At 41.8% G+C, this 24514-nt stretch overlaps 3 protein-coding genes and 1 pseudogene across 4 annotated transcripts; all 4 read right to left on the minus strand.

Moving 5' to 3' along the window:
• Positions 1 to 776: 776 nt before the first annotated feature.
• LOC118122139 (zinc finger X-chromosomal protein) lies at positions 777 to 9182 on the minus strand. 2 transcript variants are annotated; one of them, XM_035178643.2, is made up of 8 exons: positions 9053 to 9182; positions 7030 to 7126; positions 6448 to 6762; positions 5132 to 5281; positions 4866 to 4994; positions 4637 to 4771; positions 4347 to 4490; positions 777 to 3610 (listed from the first exon to the last, which is right to left on the minus strand). In XM_035178643.2, exons 2-8 carry the CDS (start codon positions 7094 to 7096, stop codon positions 2310 to 2312), a joined length of 2241 nt encoding a protein of 746 aa, XP_035034534.1. In that variant the 5' UTR covers positions 7097 to 7126; positions 9053 to 9182; the 3' UTR covers positions 777 to 2309. The 2 variants fall into 2 exon arrangements, with proteins under 2 accessions (XP_035034534.1, XP_035034535.1); XM_035178644.2 differs by lacking the exon at positions 4637 to 4771.
• A 2057-nt stretch (positions 9183 to 11239) lies between these two features.
• Positions 11240 to 12732, minus strand: LOC118122178 (diamine acetyltransferase 1). The gene is made up of 6 exons (XM_035178734.2): positions 12465 to 12732; positions 12287 to 12338; positions 12090 to 12170; positions 11898 to 11999; positions 11736 to 11776; positions 11240 to 11626 (listed from the first exon to the last, which is right to left on the minus strand). The coding sequence occupies exons 1-6, from the start codon at positions 12528 to 12530 to the stop codon at positions 11459 to 11461; spliced, it is 510 nt and encodes a 169-aa protein (XP_035034625.2). The 5' UTR covers positions 12531 to 12732; the 3' UTR covers positions 11240 to 11458.
• A 1729-nt stretch (positions 12733 to 14461) lies between these two features.
• Positions 14462 to 18683, minus strand: prdx4 (peroxiredoxin 4). Its single transcript, XM_035179439.2, has 7 exons — positions 18346 to 18683; positions 16385 to 16502; positions 16167 to 16283; positions 15883 to 16005; positions 14967 to 15097; positions 14786 to 14820; positions 14462 to 14583 (listed from the first exon to the last, which is right to left on the minus strand). The coding sequence occupies exons 1-7, from the start codon at positions 18563 to 18565 to the stop codon at positions 14533 to 14535; spliced, it is 795 nt and encodes a 264-aa protein (XP_035035330.1). The 5' UTR covers positions 18566 to 18683; the 3' UTR covers positions 14462 to 14532.
• A 1457-nt stretch (positions 18684 to 20140) lies between these two features.
• Positions 20141 to 22662, minus strand: LOC118122468 (annotated as a pseudogene).
• Between the last annotated feature and the right edge of the window lie 1852 nt (positions 22663 to 24514).

Below are 24514 nucleotides of genomic sequence, written 5' to 3' on the forward strand. Positions count from 1 at the left end.
TCGCCTACATCAGAGGGTTTTTCAGTCAAGGAGCCTCTTGAATGTCCCTTGGAAACATTTGATATAGCCTGTTTTTAACTGTTCTACTTTGTTATGTGAAAGAACAATAACAAGAATGTCTAAGAAAGATATTGGACATATTTTAAAATGTTTCCTCCATTAACACAGAATACCCATGTAACATGATTTAATGCATGAAAAAACGATGGAAACTATTCAGACTCTGCAGACCCCCATTTGAGAACCACTGGCCTACATCACTGAAAAGTCCATTAGTCCCTTAGTATGTGTGCACTGGAGGCTTAAAGTTTCCACATCACACTTGGCTGCAAGTTGCATAATGAAGCACAGCTTGAATCACAAACCATGCTTGTACATACTAATGGTTCCCTGTGGGGGTTTTGTCCCCTTGAAGTGCTGCGGAAAAGATTTTTTTTTCCATGTGTGTTTGGCCATTTTGTTATTTCACAAAGACAAACACGCATGCACATCATGATACCCATTCACACAGTGGTTTTACACTCTGTTCTACTACTGTTCTACTGATGAACATGAAACAGTACTGCACAGAGACGCAGTGTAGCTCCAACAAAGTCAGGTCATCAGAACACTGCAAACATGGATGGGACACTGCATGTTCCAAACTTAAGAAAAACTTGGCTTTGCAAATGTTCTATGAAGAAGTAAGTTTATTCCAACCTAAGGTCACACAGGGTTTTGGTAACATTATTTTTCAGATCTCCACAGGGCTCCTGAGAGCAAATAAGACAAACGGCTAAAATACTTTGCTTTTATTACCTTTTTTTAACAAATACGTTGAAGTACATCCATAACAACACAGTTCAGATTTTGTTTTTATCAAGTGTTTACATCTACACGTTTTGTACAGATTTGTATACAAAACAATAATTTACGTCCCATAGAAGTCTAGTTACACTTAACTATACAACAACTTGTAAATGAAATAAATATAAAAACGGAAATGGTCACAGGTGATAACAAAAAAAATGTAAAAAGCCATTGTACAAGTAGACCACCAGCACCTGTCTTCTGAAGTCGCACCTTTAAAAAAATGACATACATTTTCCCTTTCTACTGGCAAAAGTACATCTGTGTTGGCGAAAAGAAACTTCAGTTCATAGTTTCATAACACAAGCACCAGATATACTGTATGACTCTATTGAGGCCACTTACCTCAGGACAATGATGTCACCTTTCCATGATTCAAGCCTAATATTGGATCATACTGATGCTTACAGATTATGCTCAGTGAGTTAATAGATATAAAGTCAATTAAAACAAGTTTGTTCATCGATAAAAGAAACCATCTGTTGGAACAGCTCGTCATCAGCAATGTTGAAAACAAACATCTTTCATCACATACATTTTTTTTTTTTCTTCAAATTAATGGGATTTAGGTTTCCAGGCAACATCTCAGTCAGTGCTTCCTCCGCTGCTTTGGGCACTTGTTTGGAACAACCTACAGTATGACTACCGATTTAAAAAGAGAAACATCCGACAACTGTGTGATACTCCAGTGATCGGGTAGTGATCATGATCATCCACTACTTCACTCTGTATTTTGTGTCAATTCAATAATCGCAGTTGACGAAACTAAAAAACATTGTTTCCTTTCTCTGGGTGCTGAACTCAGCCGGCCGTGTGTTTTTGTTAACACAACAAAAAGCATTATGTCACAGGGTGGTGGGGTCTGAGCACCGGAAGAACAACAGATGTTTTTTTGTCACTCACACTCCATCTCTCTCACGCACGCACACACTCATAATTACATACATGACATGATTACTGCATTTAAAAATGATCTTTACCGAGATGGCAAGTGCTACTGTGAACAGGTTGCTAATCCTTACTGCTGTGTTTAGTACTTTTTTTTCTCTAAATGACGCAAACGTTTTTGCAAACTACACTTGTGTTTTGAGACAAATAATTAGGACCATTGTGACTGAGAACTGATTGCTGCCTGCAAAAATCATAACGTGTATCTACAAAGAGACATTTGCACAATCTGCCATGCACACTGTCACCGGCAAGGGACATGCAGTTAAAAGTGCAAGTCTACAGAGGGGTTCTGTTGCTACCTCTGACCGAGCATTAATGTTATGTACATGTGTATACATCTCTGAACAAACATTAGGCTGAGGATCAGAAAGGAGCAAAACAACAAGTGCAGCAAACACATACACATTGTTTCAATGTGAAAGGTGTTGTGCTGAGGGTGCAGTGATTGGGGTGTGATAGTTGCTTCAACATTGTTCTGTTTTGTGGCACAGTATTTGGCTCGGTCAGAGTCACTCTGCCTTCACCACGTCCTTGTGGTGGCGCATGATATGCTGGTTCTTCTCCGATGGTCGTCGGAAGCCTTTCGAGCAGATCTCACAGCGGTGTGGATAGTCTTTTGTGTGAATGGAAATCACGTGTCGCTTGAAACCCGAGGCGTCCCCGGTGCTGTAGTCACAGTACTGGCACTGGTAAATTCTCCTCTCCTTCTGACCTTTGCCAATAACTACAGTCACACTGCTGGCTAAACTGGCTGCACTGACTCTAGTAGCAGGGCTGGTGCCACTCGAGCTGCTAGGTGCAGACTTTTTAGGTGACACAACAGGAGTGTTCGTCTCTGTCCTCTTACCCTCACTCTTTTCAGGAGAGGACTGTGGCTCCTTTGTGTGGACAGACAAGATATGGCGACTGAGAACAAAAGGGTCTGCAATTTTAAAGTTGCAGTGCCGGCACTGGTGGAGTTTCTTGGTGCGATGGGCTACTGAGTGTTTCTTCAGTTCAGATGGTCGGTGAAAGCCTTTCCCACAGACAGCACATTTGTGTGGATAGTCCTTGGTGTGAACAGATATGATATGGCGTTTCAGGTCACTGGAGTTGGAACTTTTGTGATCACAGTGGGCACAATGGTGGGTCTTATTCTCCTCGTGTGTTAGTCCGTGCTGCATTAACTCCTCTTCCTCAGCAAAGGTCTGGAAACAGCGCTCACATTTGTATGGCATCTCCTTGCTATGCTTAGTCTTGATGTGTGTCTTGAGATTAGAGGAATCGGCCGACTTGTAGTCACAGTACAGGCAGGAGTAAGGCTTCTCGCCCGTGTGCGTGCGCATGTGTTTCTTCAACTCTGAGGGGTGTCGAAAGCCTTTTCCACATTCCACACAGATGTGAGGGAAACTTTTACTGTGAACAGCCAACAAGTGCCGATTGAGAAGTCCTTGCTCAGCAGTTTCATAGTCACAGAACTTGCATTTATGCATCTTGGTGGGAGTTGGAGGCGGCTGGCTCTTGGGCTCTCTGTGGTGGTGTTGCAGTCTGTGAGAGAATAGCGCTGCCTGCTGGTGGAACTCCTTGCCGCACATTTCACACTCGAAAGGAGCCTTGCTGCTCAGGGCGTGCACCTCCATGTGGTTGTGAAGGCTGGCTTTCTTGTTAGTGGTGAACTCACAGTCTGTACACTGGTACTTTTTCCTGGTCAGAACTTCCTGGTGATGATTCTTGGTGTGGCGTTTCAGGAAGCCTCGTGACTTGAACTTCTTACCACAAAGCATGCAGGGGTAAACTGTCAGAGGCTGACCATACGGACCGATGATGATGGCTGGAGAGAACAATGACAAGAGGGAGAGGGAAGTGACTACATGGTCGTGATTGTCCAGTAAACATTTAGTCATTCTAGCTTATAACAGTGATACAATCCTTCCATTCATTAATGTATAGATAAGTATGTATATCCAACACATACAACACATTTTTTTACTAATAACGCCAATTTCAAAAGGCCTCTGCAGCGACATTATTGAAAAAAAAAAATGCCATATTGAGTTGCTGCTCAAATTTTCTTCCCCTACAGCTTCACATTAAAAGCATTTAACTGGTGAGATGAGTTGACTTTTTACAGGATACAAGCAAAGTTCAACTGCTGCTTTGGGGGAGAGGAGCTGGAGAGAAACAAGGTTAACATGGTTGGCTCATACACAGCAATCTTGAGAAATCCTTACACTGTACTTTTGTTTGTATTAATAAATCCTGTGTGTGGTGAATTGTTTTTTCTCCTTATTAATTTAAATTAATTTGACTGCTGGTTATACAGGAAAAATCATTATGGAAAATGATTACATGAATTGAGCAATTATTAAAAATATTATAAACTTGATTACAATGATTATATTGCACTTGTGGCTTTCCTGTTAAATGCATCCTTTCTGTTACTGCTGAGCATGGCACCACATCACTGTAGCATCTAAAGGCCTCAGTATTCTGTGATCAGAGAATTCATATTTTCATGCAAAACTGGCCTGAGGAGGCAACTTCCATATCCAATGTGAGGATCTTACCTGTCTGGACCTGTCGAGGCTCCGACCGCCTCTGCTTCTTGTTGCGTTGTCTATTGATTTCGTCGACCCCGTCCGATTCATCAATGTGCAGGAGAGCACTGGCTGCCCCGTTGCGGTTTTCACAACTTTCGCTGTCGTCCGCACCTGTAAGAGTGACAGAATGGTTTTAAAACACAAAAATATACACCATCAGCACCGGCAAAGCTTAAAACCAAGGCACACAGAGACGTGGTGGATGCACAGGCTTCGAGTGTTGTTTTAAAAGCAATTTAATAGACAAGGGTGCTGACCATAAGCAGCTGCCCAGGCCACAGGCATGAAGTCCTTGCTTAGAGACACGCTGTCATACGAGCGGTCGTGAGTTACTGGCTCTTCACCTCCTACCACCACCTCCATATATACCTCATCAGTCACCTTGGACCCACCTGCAGATGAGCCCAACATGTACAAAACCACAAAATCTAGTGACGTTTAGTTTCATGACATGTCATCCCCGCTCGTTAGAGGCCGTCAACTCACCGTGGTTTCCTTGATTGTGATGAGAATCCCCGACAGACATGTAAACCATCTTCTCTCTGAGCGTTTGGCCTGACGACTCGGTTAACCGTACACTCTCTGTGTCTCCATCGCTGATATCAACAGATTCTCCTGCAGAATTAACACATCTTTTAAATTCTCTACTTTTAATAATAATGAAAGTGTAATAAACAGACACATCTTTTGTATTTTATAATGAAACATCAAATCAAATCCTAAAGAAAAGTAGAAAGTTAACTGCAACTCACCCATGTCATCCTCCCCAGAATCAGCCTTGAAGATGTAGACCTTTATCACCTCCTGCCCGTCCTCATCCTTCTCCACTTCCTGGTCCTCCACGGCTCCCTCCACTGTGACTTCTGTTCCATCCTCTGATACCATTTTACCAGCTTCGTCCACTGGGAAAAGACACACATCGAATTTCATATAAGATTTAATTCAAGTTTTTGGGGTCGGCCAGCCAGAAGCTGATAACATAAATACCTTGACCGTATTTAAGCTACATTCAGTGAAGATGCAGCTGGAATGTGATTTGACCATTTCAGAATATCAATATATTAATTAAACTGATTGCAATGAATACTTCCCATAAACTGCAGATTAAATTTTGGATAGATATGGAACATCTTTACCCATATGTGAAATGAAAGCTGCCCCTGATGAATAACTACAGCTCCTGTACGAGAGCTGAACAATCAATAAAACTTGGGAAGAAAAACTTAACATACTACACTTGATTCAGTACCAAATATATGCATCTCAGGTGGTAAAATAGCCTGAAGCTGTTTGGTACCAGCTTTAAAAAAAGGCAACTTTAGTACTTTGGCAGTTTTATTTACAACAGTAACAGTTGGGCTTGTCGCTGTAGGGCTTCAAAATATAAGACCACTGCCATGCCACATTACATCCAAATCTTATTTAATTCAGTATTTAAAAATATACATATTACCAATAAAAATTCTGAATAAGCCATGAAATAAGAAATAGCAATAAACATTATTCATCACAAATAACATTAATTAATCAATATCTATTATTATCTATTTAGTTATATATTGAAGTCCATTACCAGCACTGGCATAGTGACACGTGACAGACTGACAATTTACAAAAGCTACACTAGCAAGATGTGTGTGGAATCACTGTCAAATCTGTGAAGATGATCCCCAAAATTCTAAGCATCAGATATGTCAAAGGAAACTGGCAAAATAATGAGGAGTTCTTTCCTGGGTTATTTTTACTGAAGCATCAAGGTCTCAAAATTGTGTTCAGTACAGCTTTAGTATACAGTATATCCACAGGGTAAGAGCTATAGAAGAATGAGGAGACAGACCGTGGGTGTATAATTTGTATCTGGCTTGAATGTCTCAACCCACCTCGGGGGGTAATTTGAGCTATTACATTTTAATTTGTCTAAAACGCATTTACACTTAACTTTTTTTAAGATCAGCCTGATATCTGATCCACCAAGGAAACTGAGTTTGAATGTGGTCTAAGTATGATTTCCACAAGAGCAATTGCACTATTTAAATCCAATCTGTGTACTGCAGAGCTGGAAACTTACATGATATCATTAGATAATCTCCACAGCCATCCTGGTCATCCTCCTGCTGCTCTGAGTCCAGCCCATCTTCAGGGATATCACCCATGGCAACACCTTCCTCCTCGCCCTCCAGAGCCATCACGCAGGTTTCTACAGCAACGTCTTCATCTTCATCACAGTGCACATACTCGGAAACCACATCCTCGACAGCATCCTGGATGACAAGCTCGTCTGGGGCAAACCTGTGCACCGCCATGCCTTCCCCGTCACCTTCCGACACCAACACAGTCTCTTGAAGCTCCACAACAAACTCCTGTCCGCCGGCACCACCTTCATCTGTGAAGAAGCAGCAGAACCCAGTTAACCAGAGAACAGTACAAGAGCAATGGTTTGGTGGTGTGGATGTTTTAACTGGTACATTAAATGTTGCTGATTCCCTACTGACATCATGACACAATACAAACACGTTAATTCAAACTATTTTACGTGTCATTTAATATTCAAGTTAGCTAGCTGACAAAAAAAAAAAAATCACAGCTTGTTGAAACACCACATTTAGCAGACATTGCAAAAACAAACAGAAATACAAGCGTGGCGACTTACCCGATCCGTGTAATATTATTTTAGGCTCTTCGGAATGTATTGCAAGCCTGGTGACATTCTCATCCATTGTCCTCGCACTGCATTTGTTACTGGACAGCTGAAAGCAGATGAGAAAAATCTTAGATCTTAATAACCAAAGCTGGTGGAAGCAGTGAAAACATTAAAACCATCCAGAGCCCAACAACAAGCAGTCAACAACTGATAGTTATTCATTGTCACACCTTTACTAACATTATATCTGTCTTTTACAGTCTTGAAAGTTTTGACCCTTGTGCTGTGTGTGTGTGACAACTGCGGTTGTCAAACGATTTAAATCTGCACACACACAAAAAAAGATTTGAAACTATTTGGATTTTAAAAGAGTGATGAACATAACATAACATATTAACCTCAAGTAGATTTGTTTTGAAGGTGAACCAGGGAAAGCTACAATGAGCATGTTACCCTTTGCTTGTTGAAGAGAAACATTGTGTGTGCAGTTAATTTGATATGATAATGTGATTCACATGATGGAAAGGAACACTGGACTGGTGTTGTACAAAAAAAACCACAGCTTGAATATCTACAACTACAATTAATACACAGCGATCGGTTAAGGACTGTTCCGCAGTATATCCTGTATATAAAGATTTGTTGGGGCTTGATAACTTTGTGCGCACGCATCACTTTCTACTTTACAAGTTAGACTAAATAAAACTTAGTTCTACTCTTCATCAACACTTTTTCTGGTTGCAAGCAAGCACCACTATACCCTTCTAAAACATATTTAAATGACTCTTTAACCCATACTACATTACCTCTGTTTTATATGCCATTGTGATGCATTTAGCAAGACTATGTGAAAAGAGCTTCATTTGTTTTTATATTTCATTCAAACGAACCAGATCATAAAATATACACCAAAAAAAAACCAGTTGTTTAAAGAAATTAAAGACAGACTTTGTCTAAGGGGAACCTCGTGATTCAATCAAGTTACTGATATGTGTGGTGCTACCTTCTGTCTGCAGAAAGTGAAAGTACTTGTGGCACAACAGCAATGACTGCATCACTGCTTCAGCAACAAAACACCAAACACTGAATTCATCATAAGGTGAAATCGCGTGCGACAGACGCCTGTGTCTCACACAACCACACACACGGGGTGTTGGGATGTAAACAGTGGTGTGGACGCTAGATTGTACCATCCCCCCACCTCCAGGTAGAAGACAACGGTGTGTGCAGATGCGGCTCACACACACACACACACACCACGAGAGCATCAGTGTGTAGATACATGCATTGAACACGGCAATAAGCACCCGGGCGATCGGACAGACCCAGCGTCCCCATCCACGCTGCACCTAACGTTGTGGAGGCAGATGAGACGATTAAGCGGCAGTGTCTCCATCTGTCCACTGGAGAAGCGTTAGCGCCGATCCGCACGCAACGCGAAGTCCCGACTGTCACAGCCACAAAACACGCTCAGCTCCCGCGGATAAAACACAAATAAACCACATGCAGCGAGATTAAACGTGCGGAGAAGCACCGAGGGTTCTATTGTGTCTACAGCGGTGGGGCTAGCGGGAGGAGGGCTAACGGCGCACTCCTTCGCCACCGCCGATTTTCATGTACACCCGCGTCCGCCATTTTGTTAGCTTAGTGTCTGGACGGATGCTAATTTCTTACGGTGGCTGAAAACGCTCCTTCGCGGAGATCAATCTGAATTTGCTAAAGGCTACATCGCACCTTAAGCGTTGCAATCCACTAGATGCGACATTAGCTGGCGACGACTGGCGAACACAAAAAGCCGTTTTACCCCGAGCGGGGCCGGCTAGCTAACCGGAGAGGCCCGAATTACAAAATTACGGCCTCTATTCAGGCCCCGGGCCCGAGGAGAAAAGGCCCAACCCTCTGCGGCCTCTCAGCGACAATAGAGAAATAAATTAAAAGCCCACATGCATGCAATAACAAAGAGGCACGGACACGCACTAATGCAAACGTAGCTCTGCAAACTGGCTCCTTGGTAGTAAAATGAGCCGCGTACCGGATTCGTGCTGCAGGGATGGCCTCGGTCCGCGTCTCGGCTTTCCCAGGCCGCCTGGTTCCCCCAGACTCGGGCAGGATTCAGTCGGGAATTTTGTGTTATTTGGGCGGGCCGGAGAGGAGCAGAGAAGGAGGGGTTAGGGGTTGTTTCTGGAGCTCCGCTGAAAGCAAAGCGGGACGTGCGGAGCCAGCTTCTTGTCGTGCTACAGCCCCCCGCTCCTCCAGCTCCGAGGCCGCCGTCAGCACGACACGTCACAGCCCGAGAGCGGCAGGAAAATGCGGAAGGGTTTGCGGTGGAAGTCGCAGCGGCAGGAACCAACAGGCCATGTTCCGAAGACACGCCGCTCAGACGGGCTGCGTGGAGACGAGCACCGCAGCGTTAATTAATGAGTTCATGTCCCCGAGGTTGGTGGAGCTAGTGACGGGGCGAGGGCAGCTTCTGTTCCCCGCTCAGTGCACACTCCTCTGCGGCGGCGAGGTGGTCAATCACAGGTGATTAAACTATGACCCCCCACTCCGAGTACATCCAACATTGAAATTACACACCAGTTTACAATGGAAGCCCCAGTGTGGGTTCATAAAAGTGGTTTCTTCACGGTCTCACTCCGCTTGGGCTTAAAGTTTAAATTATCAGTCTTTTTAACTATCAAGCCCGTGAACCAGTTTTTACTGGAAGAACAAAAGGTTGTGAGGTATTTGTGTTTACAGTTAGATTGTGACATTTTGGGATGCAGTTAAAAGAAAATCCAGATTTACAGATAATAAAAGAAAAAAGTGTTCTAATATAAGGGACAATAAAAATAAATGTGTAAATCGTATTGTAAATGAAAAAAATAAAAATAAAAAAATAAACTTTATATATAAAAAAATATATATAAAATATATATATATATAATATATATATATAATATATATATATTATATATATTATATATATATGCAGAGTAATGCAGAACCAGTGCCAAGCAGAAATAACAATAGAAAAAGTTACATGATAAAACTCAACCAAAGTGGCAGTAAGTGTTATGTTAACAGGAGAAAGTAATATGGGATAGTGCACATGATGTTGAATATTGCACATGATGTTGAAATAATATGATAAAAAAAAAATAGCAATTACAAACAGCAAACATACACTTAAGTATTTTGATTCCAAATTTCAGAGATACTTCCTGTACTTTTTACATAACTTTATTTACCCATTCAAACTGATATTATAGACACAGTGAATATAACTCACAATACATGTTTTAGAATAAACTAGCAGCATATGTAAAAATGTTTGAATTAATGCCAGTTAAAAGTCTACATCCATGTTAATTAGTATTGCCCCAGTATGATAATAAACAAAACAGTGAATGCTTTTACTTCGGATATTTCAGGTGCATTTGGCTACCTCTAGCTTGAGCAACATTCTCAATACAAAAATATCTAAATAACAACTATTACTACACAATTCATTATTCCAATGTTCCCACATTACTTTAAAATGTACTTTATTACAGATTACAGAATACATACCCTTTGACATAATTTGTAAGGTATTCCATTAGATTAATACAACGAGTGACATATTTTCAATACTTTTAATTACTTCAACATTGTCACATATTATTGGTACATTGGCATTACAACTAATCCTTTAAATATTGCACTGATAAATGCAGTTTTAAATCTCTGTTTTCCCACATATGGTTGAAAAAGATACAAATAATGATGTAAATCCTTACAGAGTGAGGAAGCCAGCTCACATACCAAAAGATTAGCGCACACACGGTTGTTCCTAGACATAAAGTTATTGGATAGAAATAACAAGTAAAAAATACAGTCCTCATCATGCATGTTGTACATTTTATGGTCTCCCCTCCACTCTGTGTTTTGTTTCTTAAATAGCTCTGTTGGCAATTTGGCTTGGTAACTTGCCAGGTGGGCAAAATTGACTTACATTTGACTAAACAACTACTACCTATATTTGCAGGAGTAATGCAGACTTTAAAAAGTAATTCCATTACATACATAATATATTTATAATTTATATTAATTAACAGTATTCTGAATAACACCTATTTATGTCATGAACCAGGTCATTTGATGATTAATTTGTATGTTCTTTGTAACTTTTCCCTAATTGTTGAAGAATTATACATTTAAAGGTCTAAAAAAAAGAATCATGACAGTTATTCTCAAGTTCAATGTTTCAATGTTTATTTACTGATCAACAGAGGTTTTACATTTTTTAGATTAGAATCTTAAATTAACTGAAATAAGGAAAAGGTGTTTATTAGCAAAGATATCATTTGATTGCTAAAATTATTTATTCAGACTATAGAGGACTCAGAAGACTGATAAAAATAGAAAAAACAGGATTATCACCGATAGTCAGCACAAGTAAATCAACCGTCAACCTCTATTTTGCATACATTTTCAACAGATCCCGCTTTTCAATCGCAAAAAGCCGCCAGCCCTCCTCAGAGGAGAGGTCAGTTGCTCCTCTTCGCTTGTAGAACTCAATAGACTTGGTGTTGTTTTCTGCAACAATGAAGTGCATGCTGCTACACCGAGTCTTCACTGCCGTCTAGAAAATAGAAAACAAACAAAACAAGGACAAATTATGAATTGAATACACATTAAATTAAGTTGAATCTGTCAGCAAAGAAGCATTGACTGTTGAGTGGCAAACTTACCTCACTGAGTTCCTGCAGGATTTTTGAACCAATGCCGAGACCTGGTGTAAGATTAAATGAACAATGTGTGTTAGTTACAGAACCTCTTGTCTGTAACTTATTAACTTTTTACCACTATCATGACATCGTCACCATCATAACAGCAAGTGTCAACAACCTTACCACGAAACTCATCCATGACGTAAAAGTCCTCCAAGTACAGGAGCTTCCCGATCCAAGGGTCATATGTAAAGTAGTACATGGCAAAGGCAATCACAGTGTGCCCTAGAAAACACCATCAGACGACTTTAGGAAATGGGGAGAAACATGACTGTTAAATTGTGAAGGGCTTTGTGTCATAAACATCTTCTTTACCATCGGAGCTCTGCTCTTTTGGGACTTCGGCAACCAAGCAGTGGTAGAATGGATGATCTCCAAAACCATCGTCAAGTAGGTCTACAAGTGGGAAATATACTTTATAAGAATGTGTGGAGACTGAAAACATGTTTTAATACAGGAAGGTACAAAGTGTATTCTTATAACTTAACATAATGTCGAGTTAACTTAACTACCTTTTTCTGTCAGTATGACCTGCTCCTCCATTTCTTCAAATTTAGCAAGTTCCTAAAAGGCAACCAAACAACAAGAAAGCCTTTAACTGGATGTTAACAGAGATGTAAGAGAGTTGCCATCAACTGGACAAAGTATCTTATTGATTGTTTTAATTTGAGGCTTCAACATTTGTCTTACCTTTATGAGTCGCAGGATATCAGACACGTCCTTGGGTTCAGCTTTGCGTAATATAAACATGGCCATTTTCTCTTTTTACCCTTTTTCCCTTTCCTCACTAGTCCTCTGAATGTAAATAAAAGCAAAATGTGTTTCTTCATCCGCTCATCAGGAGTTTACCCCCCGACATTGAGAAAATCAGCATATACTAGCACTGGCTGTGTCATGCAGAGTGGTAGAGTACCATGAGTAAAGTCCCTTTTATGTATCCCGGAAGCAAACCTGCAAACCTCAGTACCCGCATAGAGGCGAGGCAATCATCTACAGAAGCCTTGAGAGGTGAGGCAAGGGATTTTTTTCCTTTCAATTTCTTAGTTGTTTTTATTTTCTTTATCAGTTTATCAGCAGAATTATTTCTGCCTGGAGAATTTTTTTATAGGCCCATTTAGTTCTTTTTTTTTCAACCCATGAAAGCAGCTGACATTTTTCTCCCAACACAGCCAACTTCTAGTCAAAAAAAGACATGACAGAAATGTGACATAATTTACTAACAAGCACTTTTTACAGTTTTTATGCCTTGTGTTTAAGGTTCATACAGAAAGAAAATATAGATGCCTTCAGTCCTATTTAGAACGGGGCAATGGTGCACGTTGGCCTTTTGTGGTTGAACTGGGCATTACAAATGTACTTGTCTTTCAGGGCCTTGGCAATACAAAAAATACCTGAAAACTTGTCAAAATGAGATAGGAAAAAAATGAACTTCCACTCAGGGCCTCCTTAAACAGCACCTTACATCCTTTTTCTTTTCCTTTCCTGTTGACTACTTATCTCTGTGTTCATCACTTGAAGCTAAACATTAACCAGACCTGGAAAAAGAACATTACCTGTGCACAATCTCTGTAGAGCTGAGTAAACAATAACCCAAGTGAAAATGAGTCACACAATTAGAACATTCAAAGCTAAAATAACTCAGAGGGGTTATATACAGTATGTTTTTTCTCTGCAAACACACAGTCAAACAATCATTTGCATCGCTGAGGCTGAAGAGAAATCTGTGGTTTGAAAATGAATTGTGGTTATTAGGGTTACCAATAACTAGTAATAGAGAGGTGATAGATGTGGTAGCTTAGAGAAAAGGTGTGGTGGCATATTTTGGTGTGATGAATAAATCAGGGAGAGGTTTTGTGTCTCAATACTCCAAATGACCTTGCATGTGATATTCTGTCACCTGCTGGCAGTCATAAACTTACTAACCCTTGACCCACTCCAGTACTTTTCTTTAACTTTGCCTACTGCACAGCACTGTTTTCTCTACAAGTTCCAACCATAAGCTACACTTTCATCCAATGTTCCTACAAGCAAAAGCGTAAGTATGTGGTTTGACACATTGCTACACTTTCATTTATTCCTCAGGACCAAGCAGGGGTGTGTTAGGTCTTCTAAGGTGATGTTTGATTAAACTAGCACATTCATCCCTCCATCCATTATCTTATTTGCTTATCCTTTTGAGGGTTGCAGGGGTTAGGTGCAATAGAGACGGGGTCACCACTGGACACACTTACGGTCAATTTAAGTTTGTCCTAACCCTAACCCAACCTAATGCTCAATCTGCATGTCTCTGGACTGTGGGAGGAAGACAGAGTGCCAGGAAAAAACCCACGCAGACACAGGGAGAACATGCAAACTCCACACAGAAAGGCACAGACCAAATCAGGATTTGAACCGGGAACCTTCCTGCTAGCTTCTAAGGCAAGCAGTTTATGTTGTGTTAACTACCCATTTACACTTTTCAAAATTAAAAGACACCATGATCAATAGAGCTAGTATTGTGATACTTCTGGTGATACTGTGCATTTCTTTCCTACTTTGTAATCAACGGTTGCTAGTAAGCATCTGGCAGTCACAGGGTGAGTTCACATCAGTGACAGCTGTTCTGTCCACGTGCGTTGCAGGCAGTAGTGTATGAACTGAGCTAAAACTGTCAGATGGATCTAAAAAGAACAGCCAGGAAGCATTTCTAAGAAAACAAATTTTATTTGACCCTTCAGAAAGTGGTGGATTTGACAGACTGGGACAACAGAAACACAAATCAGTTCAGTTTATCAAAATACTTCAGTTTGCCTGAAGGGTCCGGAATGATCTGTGGGAAAGAATGCATTCAATTAGTGCAAAACAGACTGAGACAGACCGGGACCTTTATACAAACGCAGTATTTGTTATTGTGTTAGCTGCACATACGAATCTGCAAATATATGGCACCCTATCCGAGGTCTTCTGTATAATGTAGCAATACTAGTTGGTAAAAAAAGATTCAAGTCAGTCTCTGCTCCAGTGTTACTCACCGTGTCGCTGCCTGGCTTCCATCCTGCTGGACACACTGTAAACAAAAATGACAAGATTCCAGTCAGCACAAACAAAAACCGCTTCTCTGAGTCAAAACAAAAACATGTTCAAATATAAATCGACATGCAAATGAAAAAAAGACATTTCAGACGCCAATTTGTTTCAATGAGCCTCTCGTACCTTCTCCGTGCTTGTCAGTGTACTGGAAGGCCTGGACCAACCGAAGTGTCTCATCCACAGACCTTCCCACAGGAAGATCGTTCATGGTGATCTGCCTCAGGATGCCTTTGTCATCGATGATGAAGAGTCCCCTGGTACAGACATGGACAAGTCAGAATCAGTTTAACAGTAAATTATGAAGCACATTCATCCGCATTGTAGAATCACTGAATATGAGTTATGACATCACCCCTTACAGGCCTGGTATTAACATCCGTCCTGAGTGGCCTGATCACAAGTGGTCGCCGCGAAGTACAGGTGTGAATGCACCCAAATGTGTCCTCAATACGTCCTAAAATCGGATATCACAGACCACATTCACAGGAGGTCTAAGATGCATGTGGCAACATTTTCTTTGATGTGTGAACGTAAATGCATCCTGAGCTACATATGAAGGACCAGCTACTCAGCTGACGACCTCTGAAATGGATAAAATCTTATTCCATAGCCCTGCGTAGCTCAACGATTATCTCAGCCCCTCCTGCACGTTTTCTGACTCGCACGCACACGCACACACACACGCACACGCACACACACACACACACACACACACACTGGGTTAAAACTACATTATTGGGTCTTTGAGAACAGAAACGGTGTACGTGTGTATTTGCATAAAGAGCAGTTAAGTAAGATCCAATCACAAGTGACATTCAGGTGCATTTTATTGCCAGATGTGAACAGATGAACTTAGAGCTGACCGGATCCGATCCCTCAGGACAAATCTTCATACCAGGTCTGAACAGGACCACTGGTAACTTATTGCCCAATGTTCACTTAGAGTGGCACAACAGTGTTACATGACATGACCTGTTTGATTAAGTTGATTGCCTATTAAACTCTGATTATAGCAATAAATGTCAATGTGAAACTGTACCTCAGAGTGTGTCCCTGGTCCTCCAGGTAGACTCCATAGTCCTTTGAAATCTGGTGAGTGAGGTCAGACAACAGAGGGATTTTCATTTTTCCAAGTCCCCCCTGCTTCCTGGGCGTATTGATCCTGTTAAAAAAGAGCATTTAGAGTGGAGCACGATATAATCCAACCAAAACTAAATTTAAATTCCAATGTAGTGTCTGCTTTTGGACATCTGTTATTACTAGGTTTAGTTTTCAGGCATTGAAGCCTGACAGCATGTGGGTTCAATGGGAAAACCATCTTACCAGGCCAGGTGGGTGAACTGGGAGTCTATCGAGCAGGCGACCACCTCCGTGTTGATGGCACGGAACTCGTGCACGCGGTCGCTGAATGCGATGATCTCAGTAGGGCAGACGAATGTGCTGCAAGAAAAACAACAATCACGTTAACCTATGCCGTCAAGCAGCAACCTTATCAACACAAACAAAGTATTAATGCAACCTGCGCCTCGGATGTTACTCACAAGTCCAGGGGATAGAAGAAAAAGACCAGATATTTCCCCTTGTAGTCTGACAGCTTCACCTCCTTGAATTCACCATTGATGACAGCTGTTCCTTCCCAGTGAGGTGCAGGCTTTGAAACTAATGTAGGAAGAAAAGCAAATGTTTGATCGATAGAACTGCTCTATTACAACAGGCATCATGGGTACAGGGGCATTTGGCTGCAAAAAAATTAGGTGCTGTGTTACAGGGTAAAGTCTCAAAAGTCATGACAACACAGGACAAACAGTGAAGTGGGACAACAACTGAGACACCATAAATATAATGATGATAATCAAACTAGGGCTGAGCGATAAAACAATATCAATTATTATTGAAATATAATGGTTAGGAACAGTTTCTATCACCAGGCCATCAAGTTTCTAAACTCATATTCAATTCATGTCAAACAACCCTCTGTTTTTTTTTTTCTCAACTCACCTCTGTTAAATGTGAAATAACTTAAATATACACATTCCATACAGTTAAAGTTGTAACTACATTTATATCCTCGAATGTTACACTGCACCAAAATGTATATAGTTTTTTTGGTATTATATTTGACTAACTATTGCTCTGCCAAGCTGACCTGTCTCTTCTCGTCCAACAACTTTCATTGTACTGTTGACACTGTGTTTACCTGCACATGACAAATAAAAAACTTGAACTTGACCTCAGATTCGTAAAAATGTTTTGAAGTTCATCAAGTGTTTGTTATTCTCTGTTTATAAAGAAGAGTAAACAGCCACAACCATCACTAAGGAGCAAAACTGAATCTTGAAACTCAATATTCTAATGTGACATTTATCGTGATAATTATTGATATCGTTTTGTTTTATCTATAAAAGATTTCTGGCCATATTACCCAGTCCTAACTCAAACACATGCATTTGATAATAAACACTGCATGACAATGTGAGTTGCATGCCTCTCTCTTGTTGTGTGTAAGAAAAATGGACACGACTCAGCTGAACTATAAGTTCACCCTTTGTGGACATGGACATATGAACCTTCTAATGATACATACTTATCCTTCAATATTAGAGCGACAGTAGGTTTATTAGAATGAATGATAATCATGTGTTGATGATTGTACACCTTAAAAAGGTATAGTTCACCCAAAAATGAAAATGCACTCATTATCTACTCACCACTATGCCGATGGAGTGGGTGAATTGTTTGAGTAAAGAAAACACTTTAGGAGTTTTAGGGGTAAACAGCTATCAAGATCAACGAGCTCTCACGCAGCAGTAACTAGGAGGACAATAACCTAATTTCGGGGGCTTATGGACACTTGGATTACGCAACAGGAGCAGTATGGAGGCATTTTCTGAGAGAATCTGTCACCATTTACTTCAATTGTATTGGATTTGGCTGCAACGCTGTTTACCCCTGAAACTCCAAAAGTGTTTTGAGAACTCAAACATTTCACCCGCCCCTTCATCGGCATTGTGGTGAGTAGATGAGTGAATATTCATTTTAGGGTGAACTATGCCTTTAAAAATTATGTTTTATTCTGCTAATGGGCTAATACTAATACCTAAGTGTGTCCATGGGGCTTGAAAACCCTCCAGAGGAATCAGGGGGTTGGTGCTGTGCTACACACCGTCATGTGCCGGAGGGGCGGGGGAGGAGGGGAGGAACTCAGTCCAAGGAATAGAACAGAATGACGTGTCCTACAAAAAAACCCATTTGATTCAACCCGAGGCCTAAAGTGTGCGTTACAGTAAACTTTTCAAAGCTGCCACAGACAGACAGTCACTATAAGAGGCGCTGCAGACTGTCAGACACTTTGTTTGTAACAGTCCTGACAGCTGGGTCAGTGGGTCGGGACCAGCACGAAGAAGCTGCAGCTGCTGGGTTCTCGCGGGGACACAAACACCACAGTGGACACACAGACACTGATCCAGCACGCGTGGCTGCGAAGGGACGGAGACACACTCACTCTTGGCTTTGCTGAGGTGCAGGGAATGGTCGGACACGGGCACACGGAAAGCCTCCCCGGGATAGACGTGTCCTCCCGCGTAGTTGTGACACTGGGAGTTTCTCACGTTGGCGCCTTCCTCTGCAGATGTGACTGTGGTGGCGTCGAGGAAGAGGAGGAGGAGGACAGAGGTGCTCAAAAGCTGCTGCCGCTTCACACCGGTGTGGGAAACTAACTCCATGGTGTCGTCTCTCTCTCTCAGCTGCAGTGGGTTTCAGGCTTTTCAGCAGGATTGTTTGAGGAGCCTTCTTCCTCCTCCTCTTCTTCTTCTACGTTCAAGGTTTGCAGCAGCCTGCGTCCTTATTGCTGCATTACTGCCACCCTCTGGACTTAATTAGCTCACTGCTCCTCCTGTTCTTTCCATTTACCAACTATAAGTGACTAAGGGACGGGTTGTCTGTCTGTCTGTATATCTCTGTATATCTCTGTATATCTGTCTGTGTATCTATCTATCTATCTATCTATCTATCTATCTATCTATCTATCTATCCACCTGTCTATTTATCTATCTGTCTGTCTGTCTACCTATCTATATGTATAGATCCATCTATCCGTCTGTCTCTCTATCCATCTATCTATCTATCTATCTATCTATCTATCTATCTATCTATCTATCTGTCTGTCTGTCTATCTATCTATCTATCTATCTACCTACCCTACCTGTCTGTCTGTCTATCTATCTACCTACCTGTCTGTCTGTCTGTCTTTCCATCTATCTATCTATCTATCTATCATTTATAATAGTACAGTACCTGTTAACATGCCTGTTTGTAATGGGCTGTTTACCTGGAAATGTGTGTCAATGCTCTGGAGCTACTTCAGAGTTATTTCTCGTCATTGGTAAGTCCTCCTCACTTGTTACTTGTTCGTATTGTTTGCCTGCTGGACGTTGTGTGAGGGGCTTCAAGTTACGATTTAAGACTGCCCATTTTACAACCCAGTGGCAGGACCTGGAAAGGGGAATCGTAACGGGCTGCACCATCTCCCCCATCTTGTTTATCATGGGAATGAAACTGCTCTTAACAGCAGCAGGAAAGGAATCCAGAGGGCTGATAATGGAATCTGGCACCCGACAACCTCCAATAAGATGCTTTGTGGATGACCGAACCATAACAACCCCTGCCCATGTACAAGCACGGTGGATCCTGAAGGCACTTGATGAACTTGCAACACAGGCAAGAAGGAAGTTCAAACCAAGGAAGTCAAGAAGCATCGTGATCAGAAATGGGAAAGTGACCAACAAGTTCAACAGGTAAAACAGAGTAAAACTCTCTTATTTAAAATCACATTTATTACAAAAAAACAAAGGGTGGTACCACCAAATACACAATGTTAATTAATTAAATTAATCCCACAAATAATAATATTAAACATGGCTGGTGTATTACTGGTGACCACTTCTTCAAACGTAAGAAAAAACATAAATGTGGAGGCAGGGGCTGGTTAGTGCACACACTGACTGGGTGCTAGACCGCACTCAGCCAGGGCAGATATAGATAGCGCCACGCCATAAGATTCTTAGAACACAGCTGCTTGCAGGTTGTTTTTAGTCGCAGCTGTACAAGTACGCAACATCTGGTTGGTGATGCCACCCCTTGAGCTAGGTCTTATTGGCTATTGCCGGTTTCTGTCGGGAGGGGCAAATAGGGTCTAAAATTGCCTCGATTATCCTCTAGAGTGCACCAGCCTTTTAGGCACCTGAGTTTTTATCTTTGGCTATCTGGCTTGTCTTTCTGTCTCAGACCTCAGCAAGTTGCTATGCGAGTTTCAGACTCGTGGATGTGGTATCCAGCTTCTTGTTTCTGTACTCTTGGATGCTGCATTTGCGCTCAGTTGGTGCTGTATGTCCAAGATGATTTCGTTGTATTTATTGTATTGCTGTTCTATTTCCCTCTGTTGCTGTAACTCCTTTCAAATCATTGAATTTGTCCATCAGAGATTGTTTTTCAGGAATTGACTCAAAGAGGTCCAGGGCTATACTTGCGTTCATTTCTATATCCAAAATACAATCTTGAAGAACCTTCATGTCTTCCTCCTTCCTTAAACTCCTCTCCAGCAGTTCTCTCTTTCAGTGCTACTGGACTGGATCCGCTTCTCCAGTTGGTCCAGGCACGTTTCCCACATCTGCCTAAGTGCATTCAACTGATCCCTGGTTTGCTGGTGCTGCTTCCTTAGGGACTCTTCTCTTGTGACACACTCCCGCACCTCCTCACACAGCCAGCGTAGCTTTGTCATTGTCTCTGCAAGCCAGTGATGAATGTTTTTCACTAATGTAGGGTCCTGTGATATTGCGTGTTGTTTGTATTCACAATTACTAGCCAAGTTGAGGCATGTTGCATCCAGTTCCTCACCAACGATGGTAAGGATTTGTTTCTGTTGTTCTGACATCTGTAACACCTTCTCCTCCAGTTCTGAAATATGCCTCTGATCACCTGACCTAATTTTCTCATCCAGTTCCTGTTGGAGTTGTTGGTATTTTCTTTGCAGAAGTGCATATGCCTCATCATTTGTCCTCAGCTGCGCTGCCATCTTAACAGACTCATCCTTCGTCCTGCTTAACGTGGCACGGAGCACCCCACACAGCTCCTTATCTGACTCTCCACTTGCCTTAACCTCCTTCAAATGTGCCTGCATTTTAGCCTGCACTTCATGATCACGATTTATGCTGCTTTCCTCCATCATTGCCTTCATGTTGTGCACGTTCTTCTGATGCATCTCTCTCTCAAGCTGCAGCTGTTGCTCCAGTGCAGCCCGCTCTTCCAGTACCACTGACAGTTTAGCTTGTAGCTCTGAAGAGCTTCTCTGGAGCTCCTTCCTGGAGTTCTCCTCATTAGCTAACTGTTGAGCTAGCTGAGCATGGGTTGGGGTCATCTGCTCCAGGGCGGCCTGGAACTCGCCCTGCATGTCCTGGACCCTTTGACAACAGCAGCCTTGGGAAACAGTTTGTTCCTCCAGCTTCTGGTGCTCCTTTATGCATGCTTGGATGGCCACCTGACTCTGATTCTCTTCTTTCAGGGCAGCTAAGGCCTCTCTTAACTCCTGTGTTTCCTGCTTCAGTGACAACAGTTTCTGGCTGGTCTCAGTCAGCTCCACGTTTTTGTGGTGGAGCTCCTCCTTGTGCTGGAGCACCCCACACAGCTCCTTATCTGACTCTCCACTTGCCTTAACCTCCTTCAAATGTGCCTGCATTTTAGCCTGCACTTCATGATCACGATTTATGCTGCTGTCCTCCATCATTGCCTTCATGTTGTGCACTTTCTTCTGATGCATCTCTCTCTCAAGCTGCAGCTGTTGCTCCAGTGCAGCCCGCTCTTCCAGTACCACTGTCAGTTTAGCTTGTAGCTCTGAAGAGCTTCTCTGGAGCTCCTTCCTGGAGTTCTCCTCATTAGCTAACTGTTGAGCTAGCTGAGCATGGGTTGGGGTCATCTGCTCCAGGGCGGCCTGGAACTCGCCCTGCATGTCCTGGACCCTTTGACAACAGCAGACTTGGGAGACAGTTTGTTCCCCCAGCTTCTGGTGCTCCTTTACCTGGAGCTGGATGGCCACCTGACTCTGATTCTCTTCTTTCAGGGCAGCTAAGGCCTCTTTTACCTCCTGTGTTTCCTGCTTCAGCGACAACTGTTTCTGGCTGGTCTCAGTCAGCTCCACGTTTTTGTGGTGGAGCTCTTCCTTGTGCTGGGCTAAACGGCTTAGGATTTCATTGAGCTCCGTACGAGCTGCGTCTGTCTTCTGGCTCAGCACATTTGGTTGGTCCTGAAAGCTCTCCTTTTCCCTGGCTGCCTGCGAAGCCTTCTCAGTTTGGAATTGAGTCTCGCTTCTTATTTTATCTCTGCTCCTCGTGCGCTCCAGGAGTAATGCTTCCATCTTCCTTCTCTCCGTCTGCTCTCTGTTCTGTATTTCCCTCAATTCTTCTAGCTCTGATGACAATTTGTCCAACCTATTGCAGAGTTGGTCCCTCTCCTGCTCCTTCTGATCCATGGCTCTTTTCAGTTCTGAGACTTGTCTCTCTGATGTTGTCTTGTTTGACTCCTTCAGGATTTGTCCAGCCACATCGGCTTCAGTCTGGTCCCTGTATAGATTTAACTTCTGGTCTACTTTGGTCAATCCTCGGTTAGTTTCTTGTAATACTTTAGTAAAGATTTTGAATTTCTTAGAGATCTCTCCTGCTTGATCACTGGTTCTTCCAATGTCCTTGCTAGGTCTGCAGGGAGCTTCACCCCCCTGAAGGCTACGTCTCTGCGACTTGTTCAATGATTCCGACTCACTAGATGTCTCCATAATTTGGCGTGTGATTGCTGAGTTGCAGAAATGCTTTGATGATTCTGTTTATTTTTAGCGGTTAGCAACCAATGTCAAGGTGCATCACCGCCATCTACTGTGTTCTTCGTCTTTTGATGCATTTCCACAAAAGGAATGTGATATGTCTGTAAAGATCAAAGGGAAGTATGTCCCTCTATAAAGATCATTGGCATGTGATGTTACTCTTAAAACACTGGCAATATCAAAGACATACTATACTTACTAACCCCAATATCTATAGCATATATATTAAATGCATCTTGTGGATAGTGGTGGTGGATCATGATCAAGGTGGCAGCCGATGGTGGACCCAAATTCTAATATCCTCACCTACAGTATGTTGTGAATGTTTATTGGCAACCTCACACTTTTTACCATCCCCAGAAGAGATTGGTGATCAATTATCTGTTCTTCACTTCACATCCCTGAACAGTAAATCTTCCGGTATGGCGTTCATACTGATCAAAACAGCTGACTTTGAAGTTTTAAAACTCATGCAGTGCCTGTTCTATACGTGCCTGTTTGGAATGGGCCATTTGTTTGGCCTGTGATGATGCGGTTCCAACACAGTAACATAAAAAGTTATCTAATTATTAAAAAAATTATCTGCCGGCGATTTTGACACAGTTGTTGACTGCTGCTGCAGTTTACCTAAGGACGTAGAACAAGTCATGTTCAACTTGGTCAACAGATTGCAACTAAACAAAGTAACCAAAGAGTGCACCTAGAAAAACAAAAAGGTATTAACTTGTAAGCCAAGCCGTTTCATTTTTGAACCAATGTCCTGAAAAAGTAGTTAGTACAGACCAATACCCACCCATGTCTTTTGTGAATTTACCCAACATCCTACTATAAAGACGAGACTACAAACACTGTACCGTTCAGTCTTTTTATTTGTGGCTCACACATAAACCTAATGTTTCTTGAGTGCTTCCTTCAGCCATCTGCCACCCTCAATGTAACAGTTCACAACAAATACACTGTAGGCATTTTCTGTTGTGCAGTTGCAGGTATGGACCTTTCAAATTTAAGTCTGTCTTCTTCTTTTTTTTTACTTATCACAAACCCTAAAAGTTCAGTGTGTAGTATTTAGTGACATCTAGTGGTGAAGTTGCACGTTGCAGCTGAATATCCCTCACCTCACCCTCCCCTTCCAAACATGAAAGAGAACCTGTGGTAGCCTTAAGTTGTCATAAAAACTCAAAAGATGTTTAGTTTGTCCAGTCTGGCTACTGTAAAAAATGGCAGCCTCCATAAAAAGGACCTGCTCCTGATGTAAATATAAAGTGTTTAAATATAAAGGGACCATTCTGGTTTAAAGAAAAGAGCAATTTGTACAATTTAGACAAAACACACTAGTGAAAACATCACTAGAATTTTTTATATTAAATTTCTGCTAATAGATCCCTTTCACCTAAATCTTACACACTGAACCTTTAACTTCTGGCATCTTTAGAGAGTTATTAGAAATGCTGCAAAGTTTGATTAACACTAATAAGGGGTTTAACGTTTGCTGGCTGCTATTACATGCTGATATGCAGGCTGTTTTTATTTTGCTACCTCAATGTTAGTTTTGTCACAATAATTTATTTTTGATTTTGATGAGAAACAGACTTAAAATCATAATGTCCATGTATTCCTGCACATTTCAGCCAATCATGTTGCCCTGCTGATGGTGGTGAAATATAAAAAATAAAAAAAAACTTCTGAGGGAAACATTCAAGTAGCTTTAAGTACATCGCTAACTGAACCAACAGTATGTACCCAGACGCCTTTCAAGGATTTGAAAAAGCTTAACTTAGCTAAAGTTTTCAGATGTGAAGTTATGAAG

Source organism: Hippoglossus stenolepis, chromosome 15 (assembly GCF_022539355.2).
Source record: "Hippoglossus stenolepis isolate QCI-W04-F060 chromosome 15, HSTE1.2, whole genome shotgun sequence".
NCBI lineage: Eukaryota > Metazoa > Chordata > Actinopteri > Pleuronectiformes > Pleuronectidae > Hippoglossus > Hippoglossus stenolepis.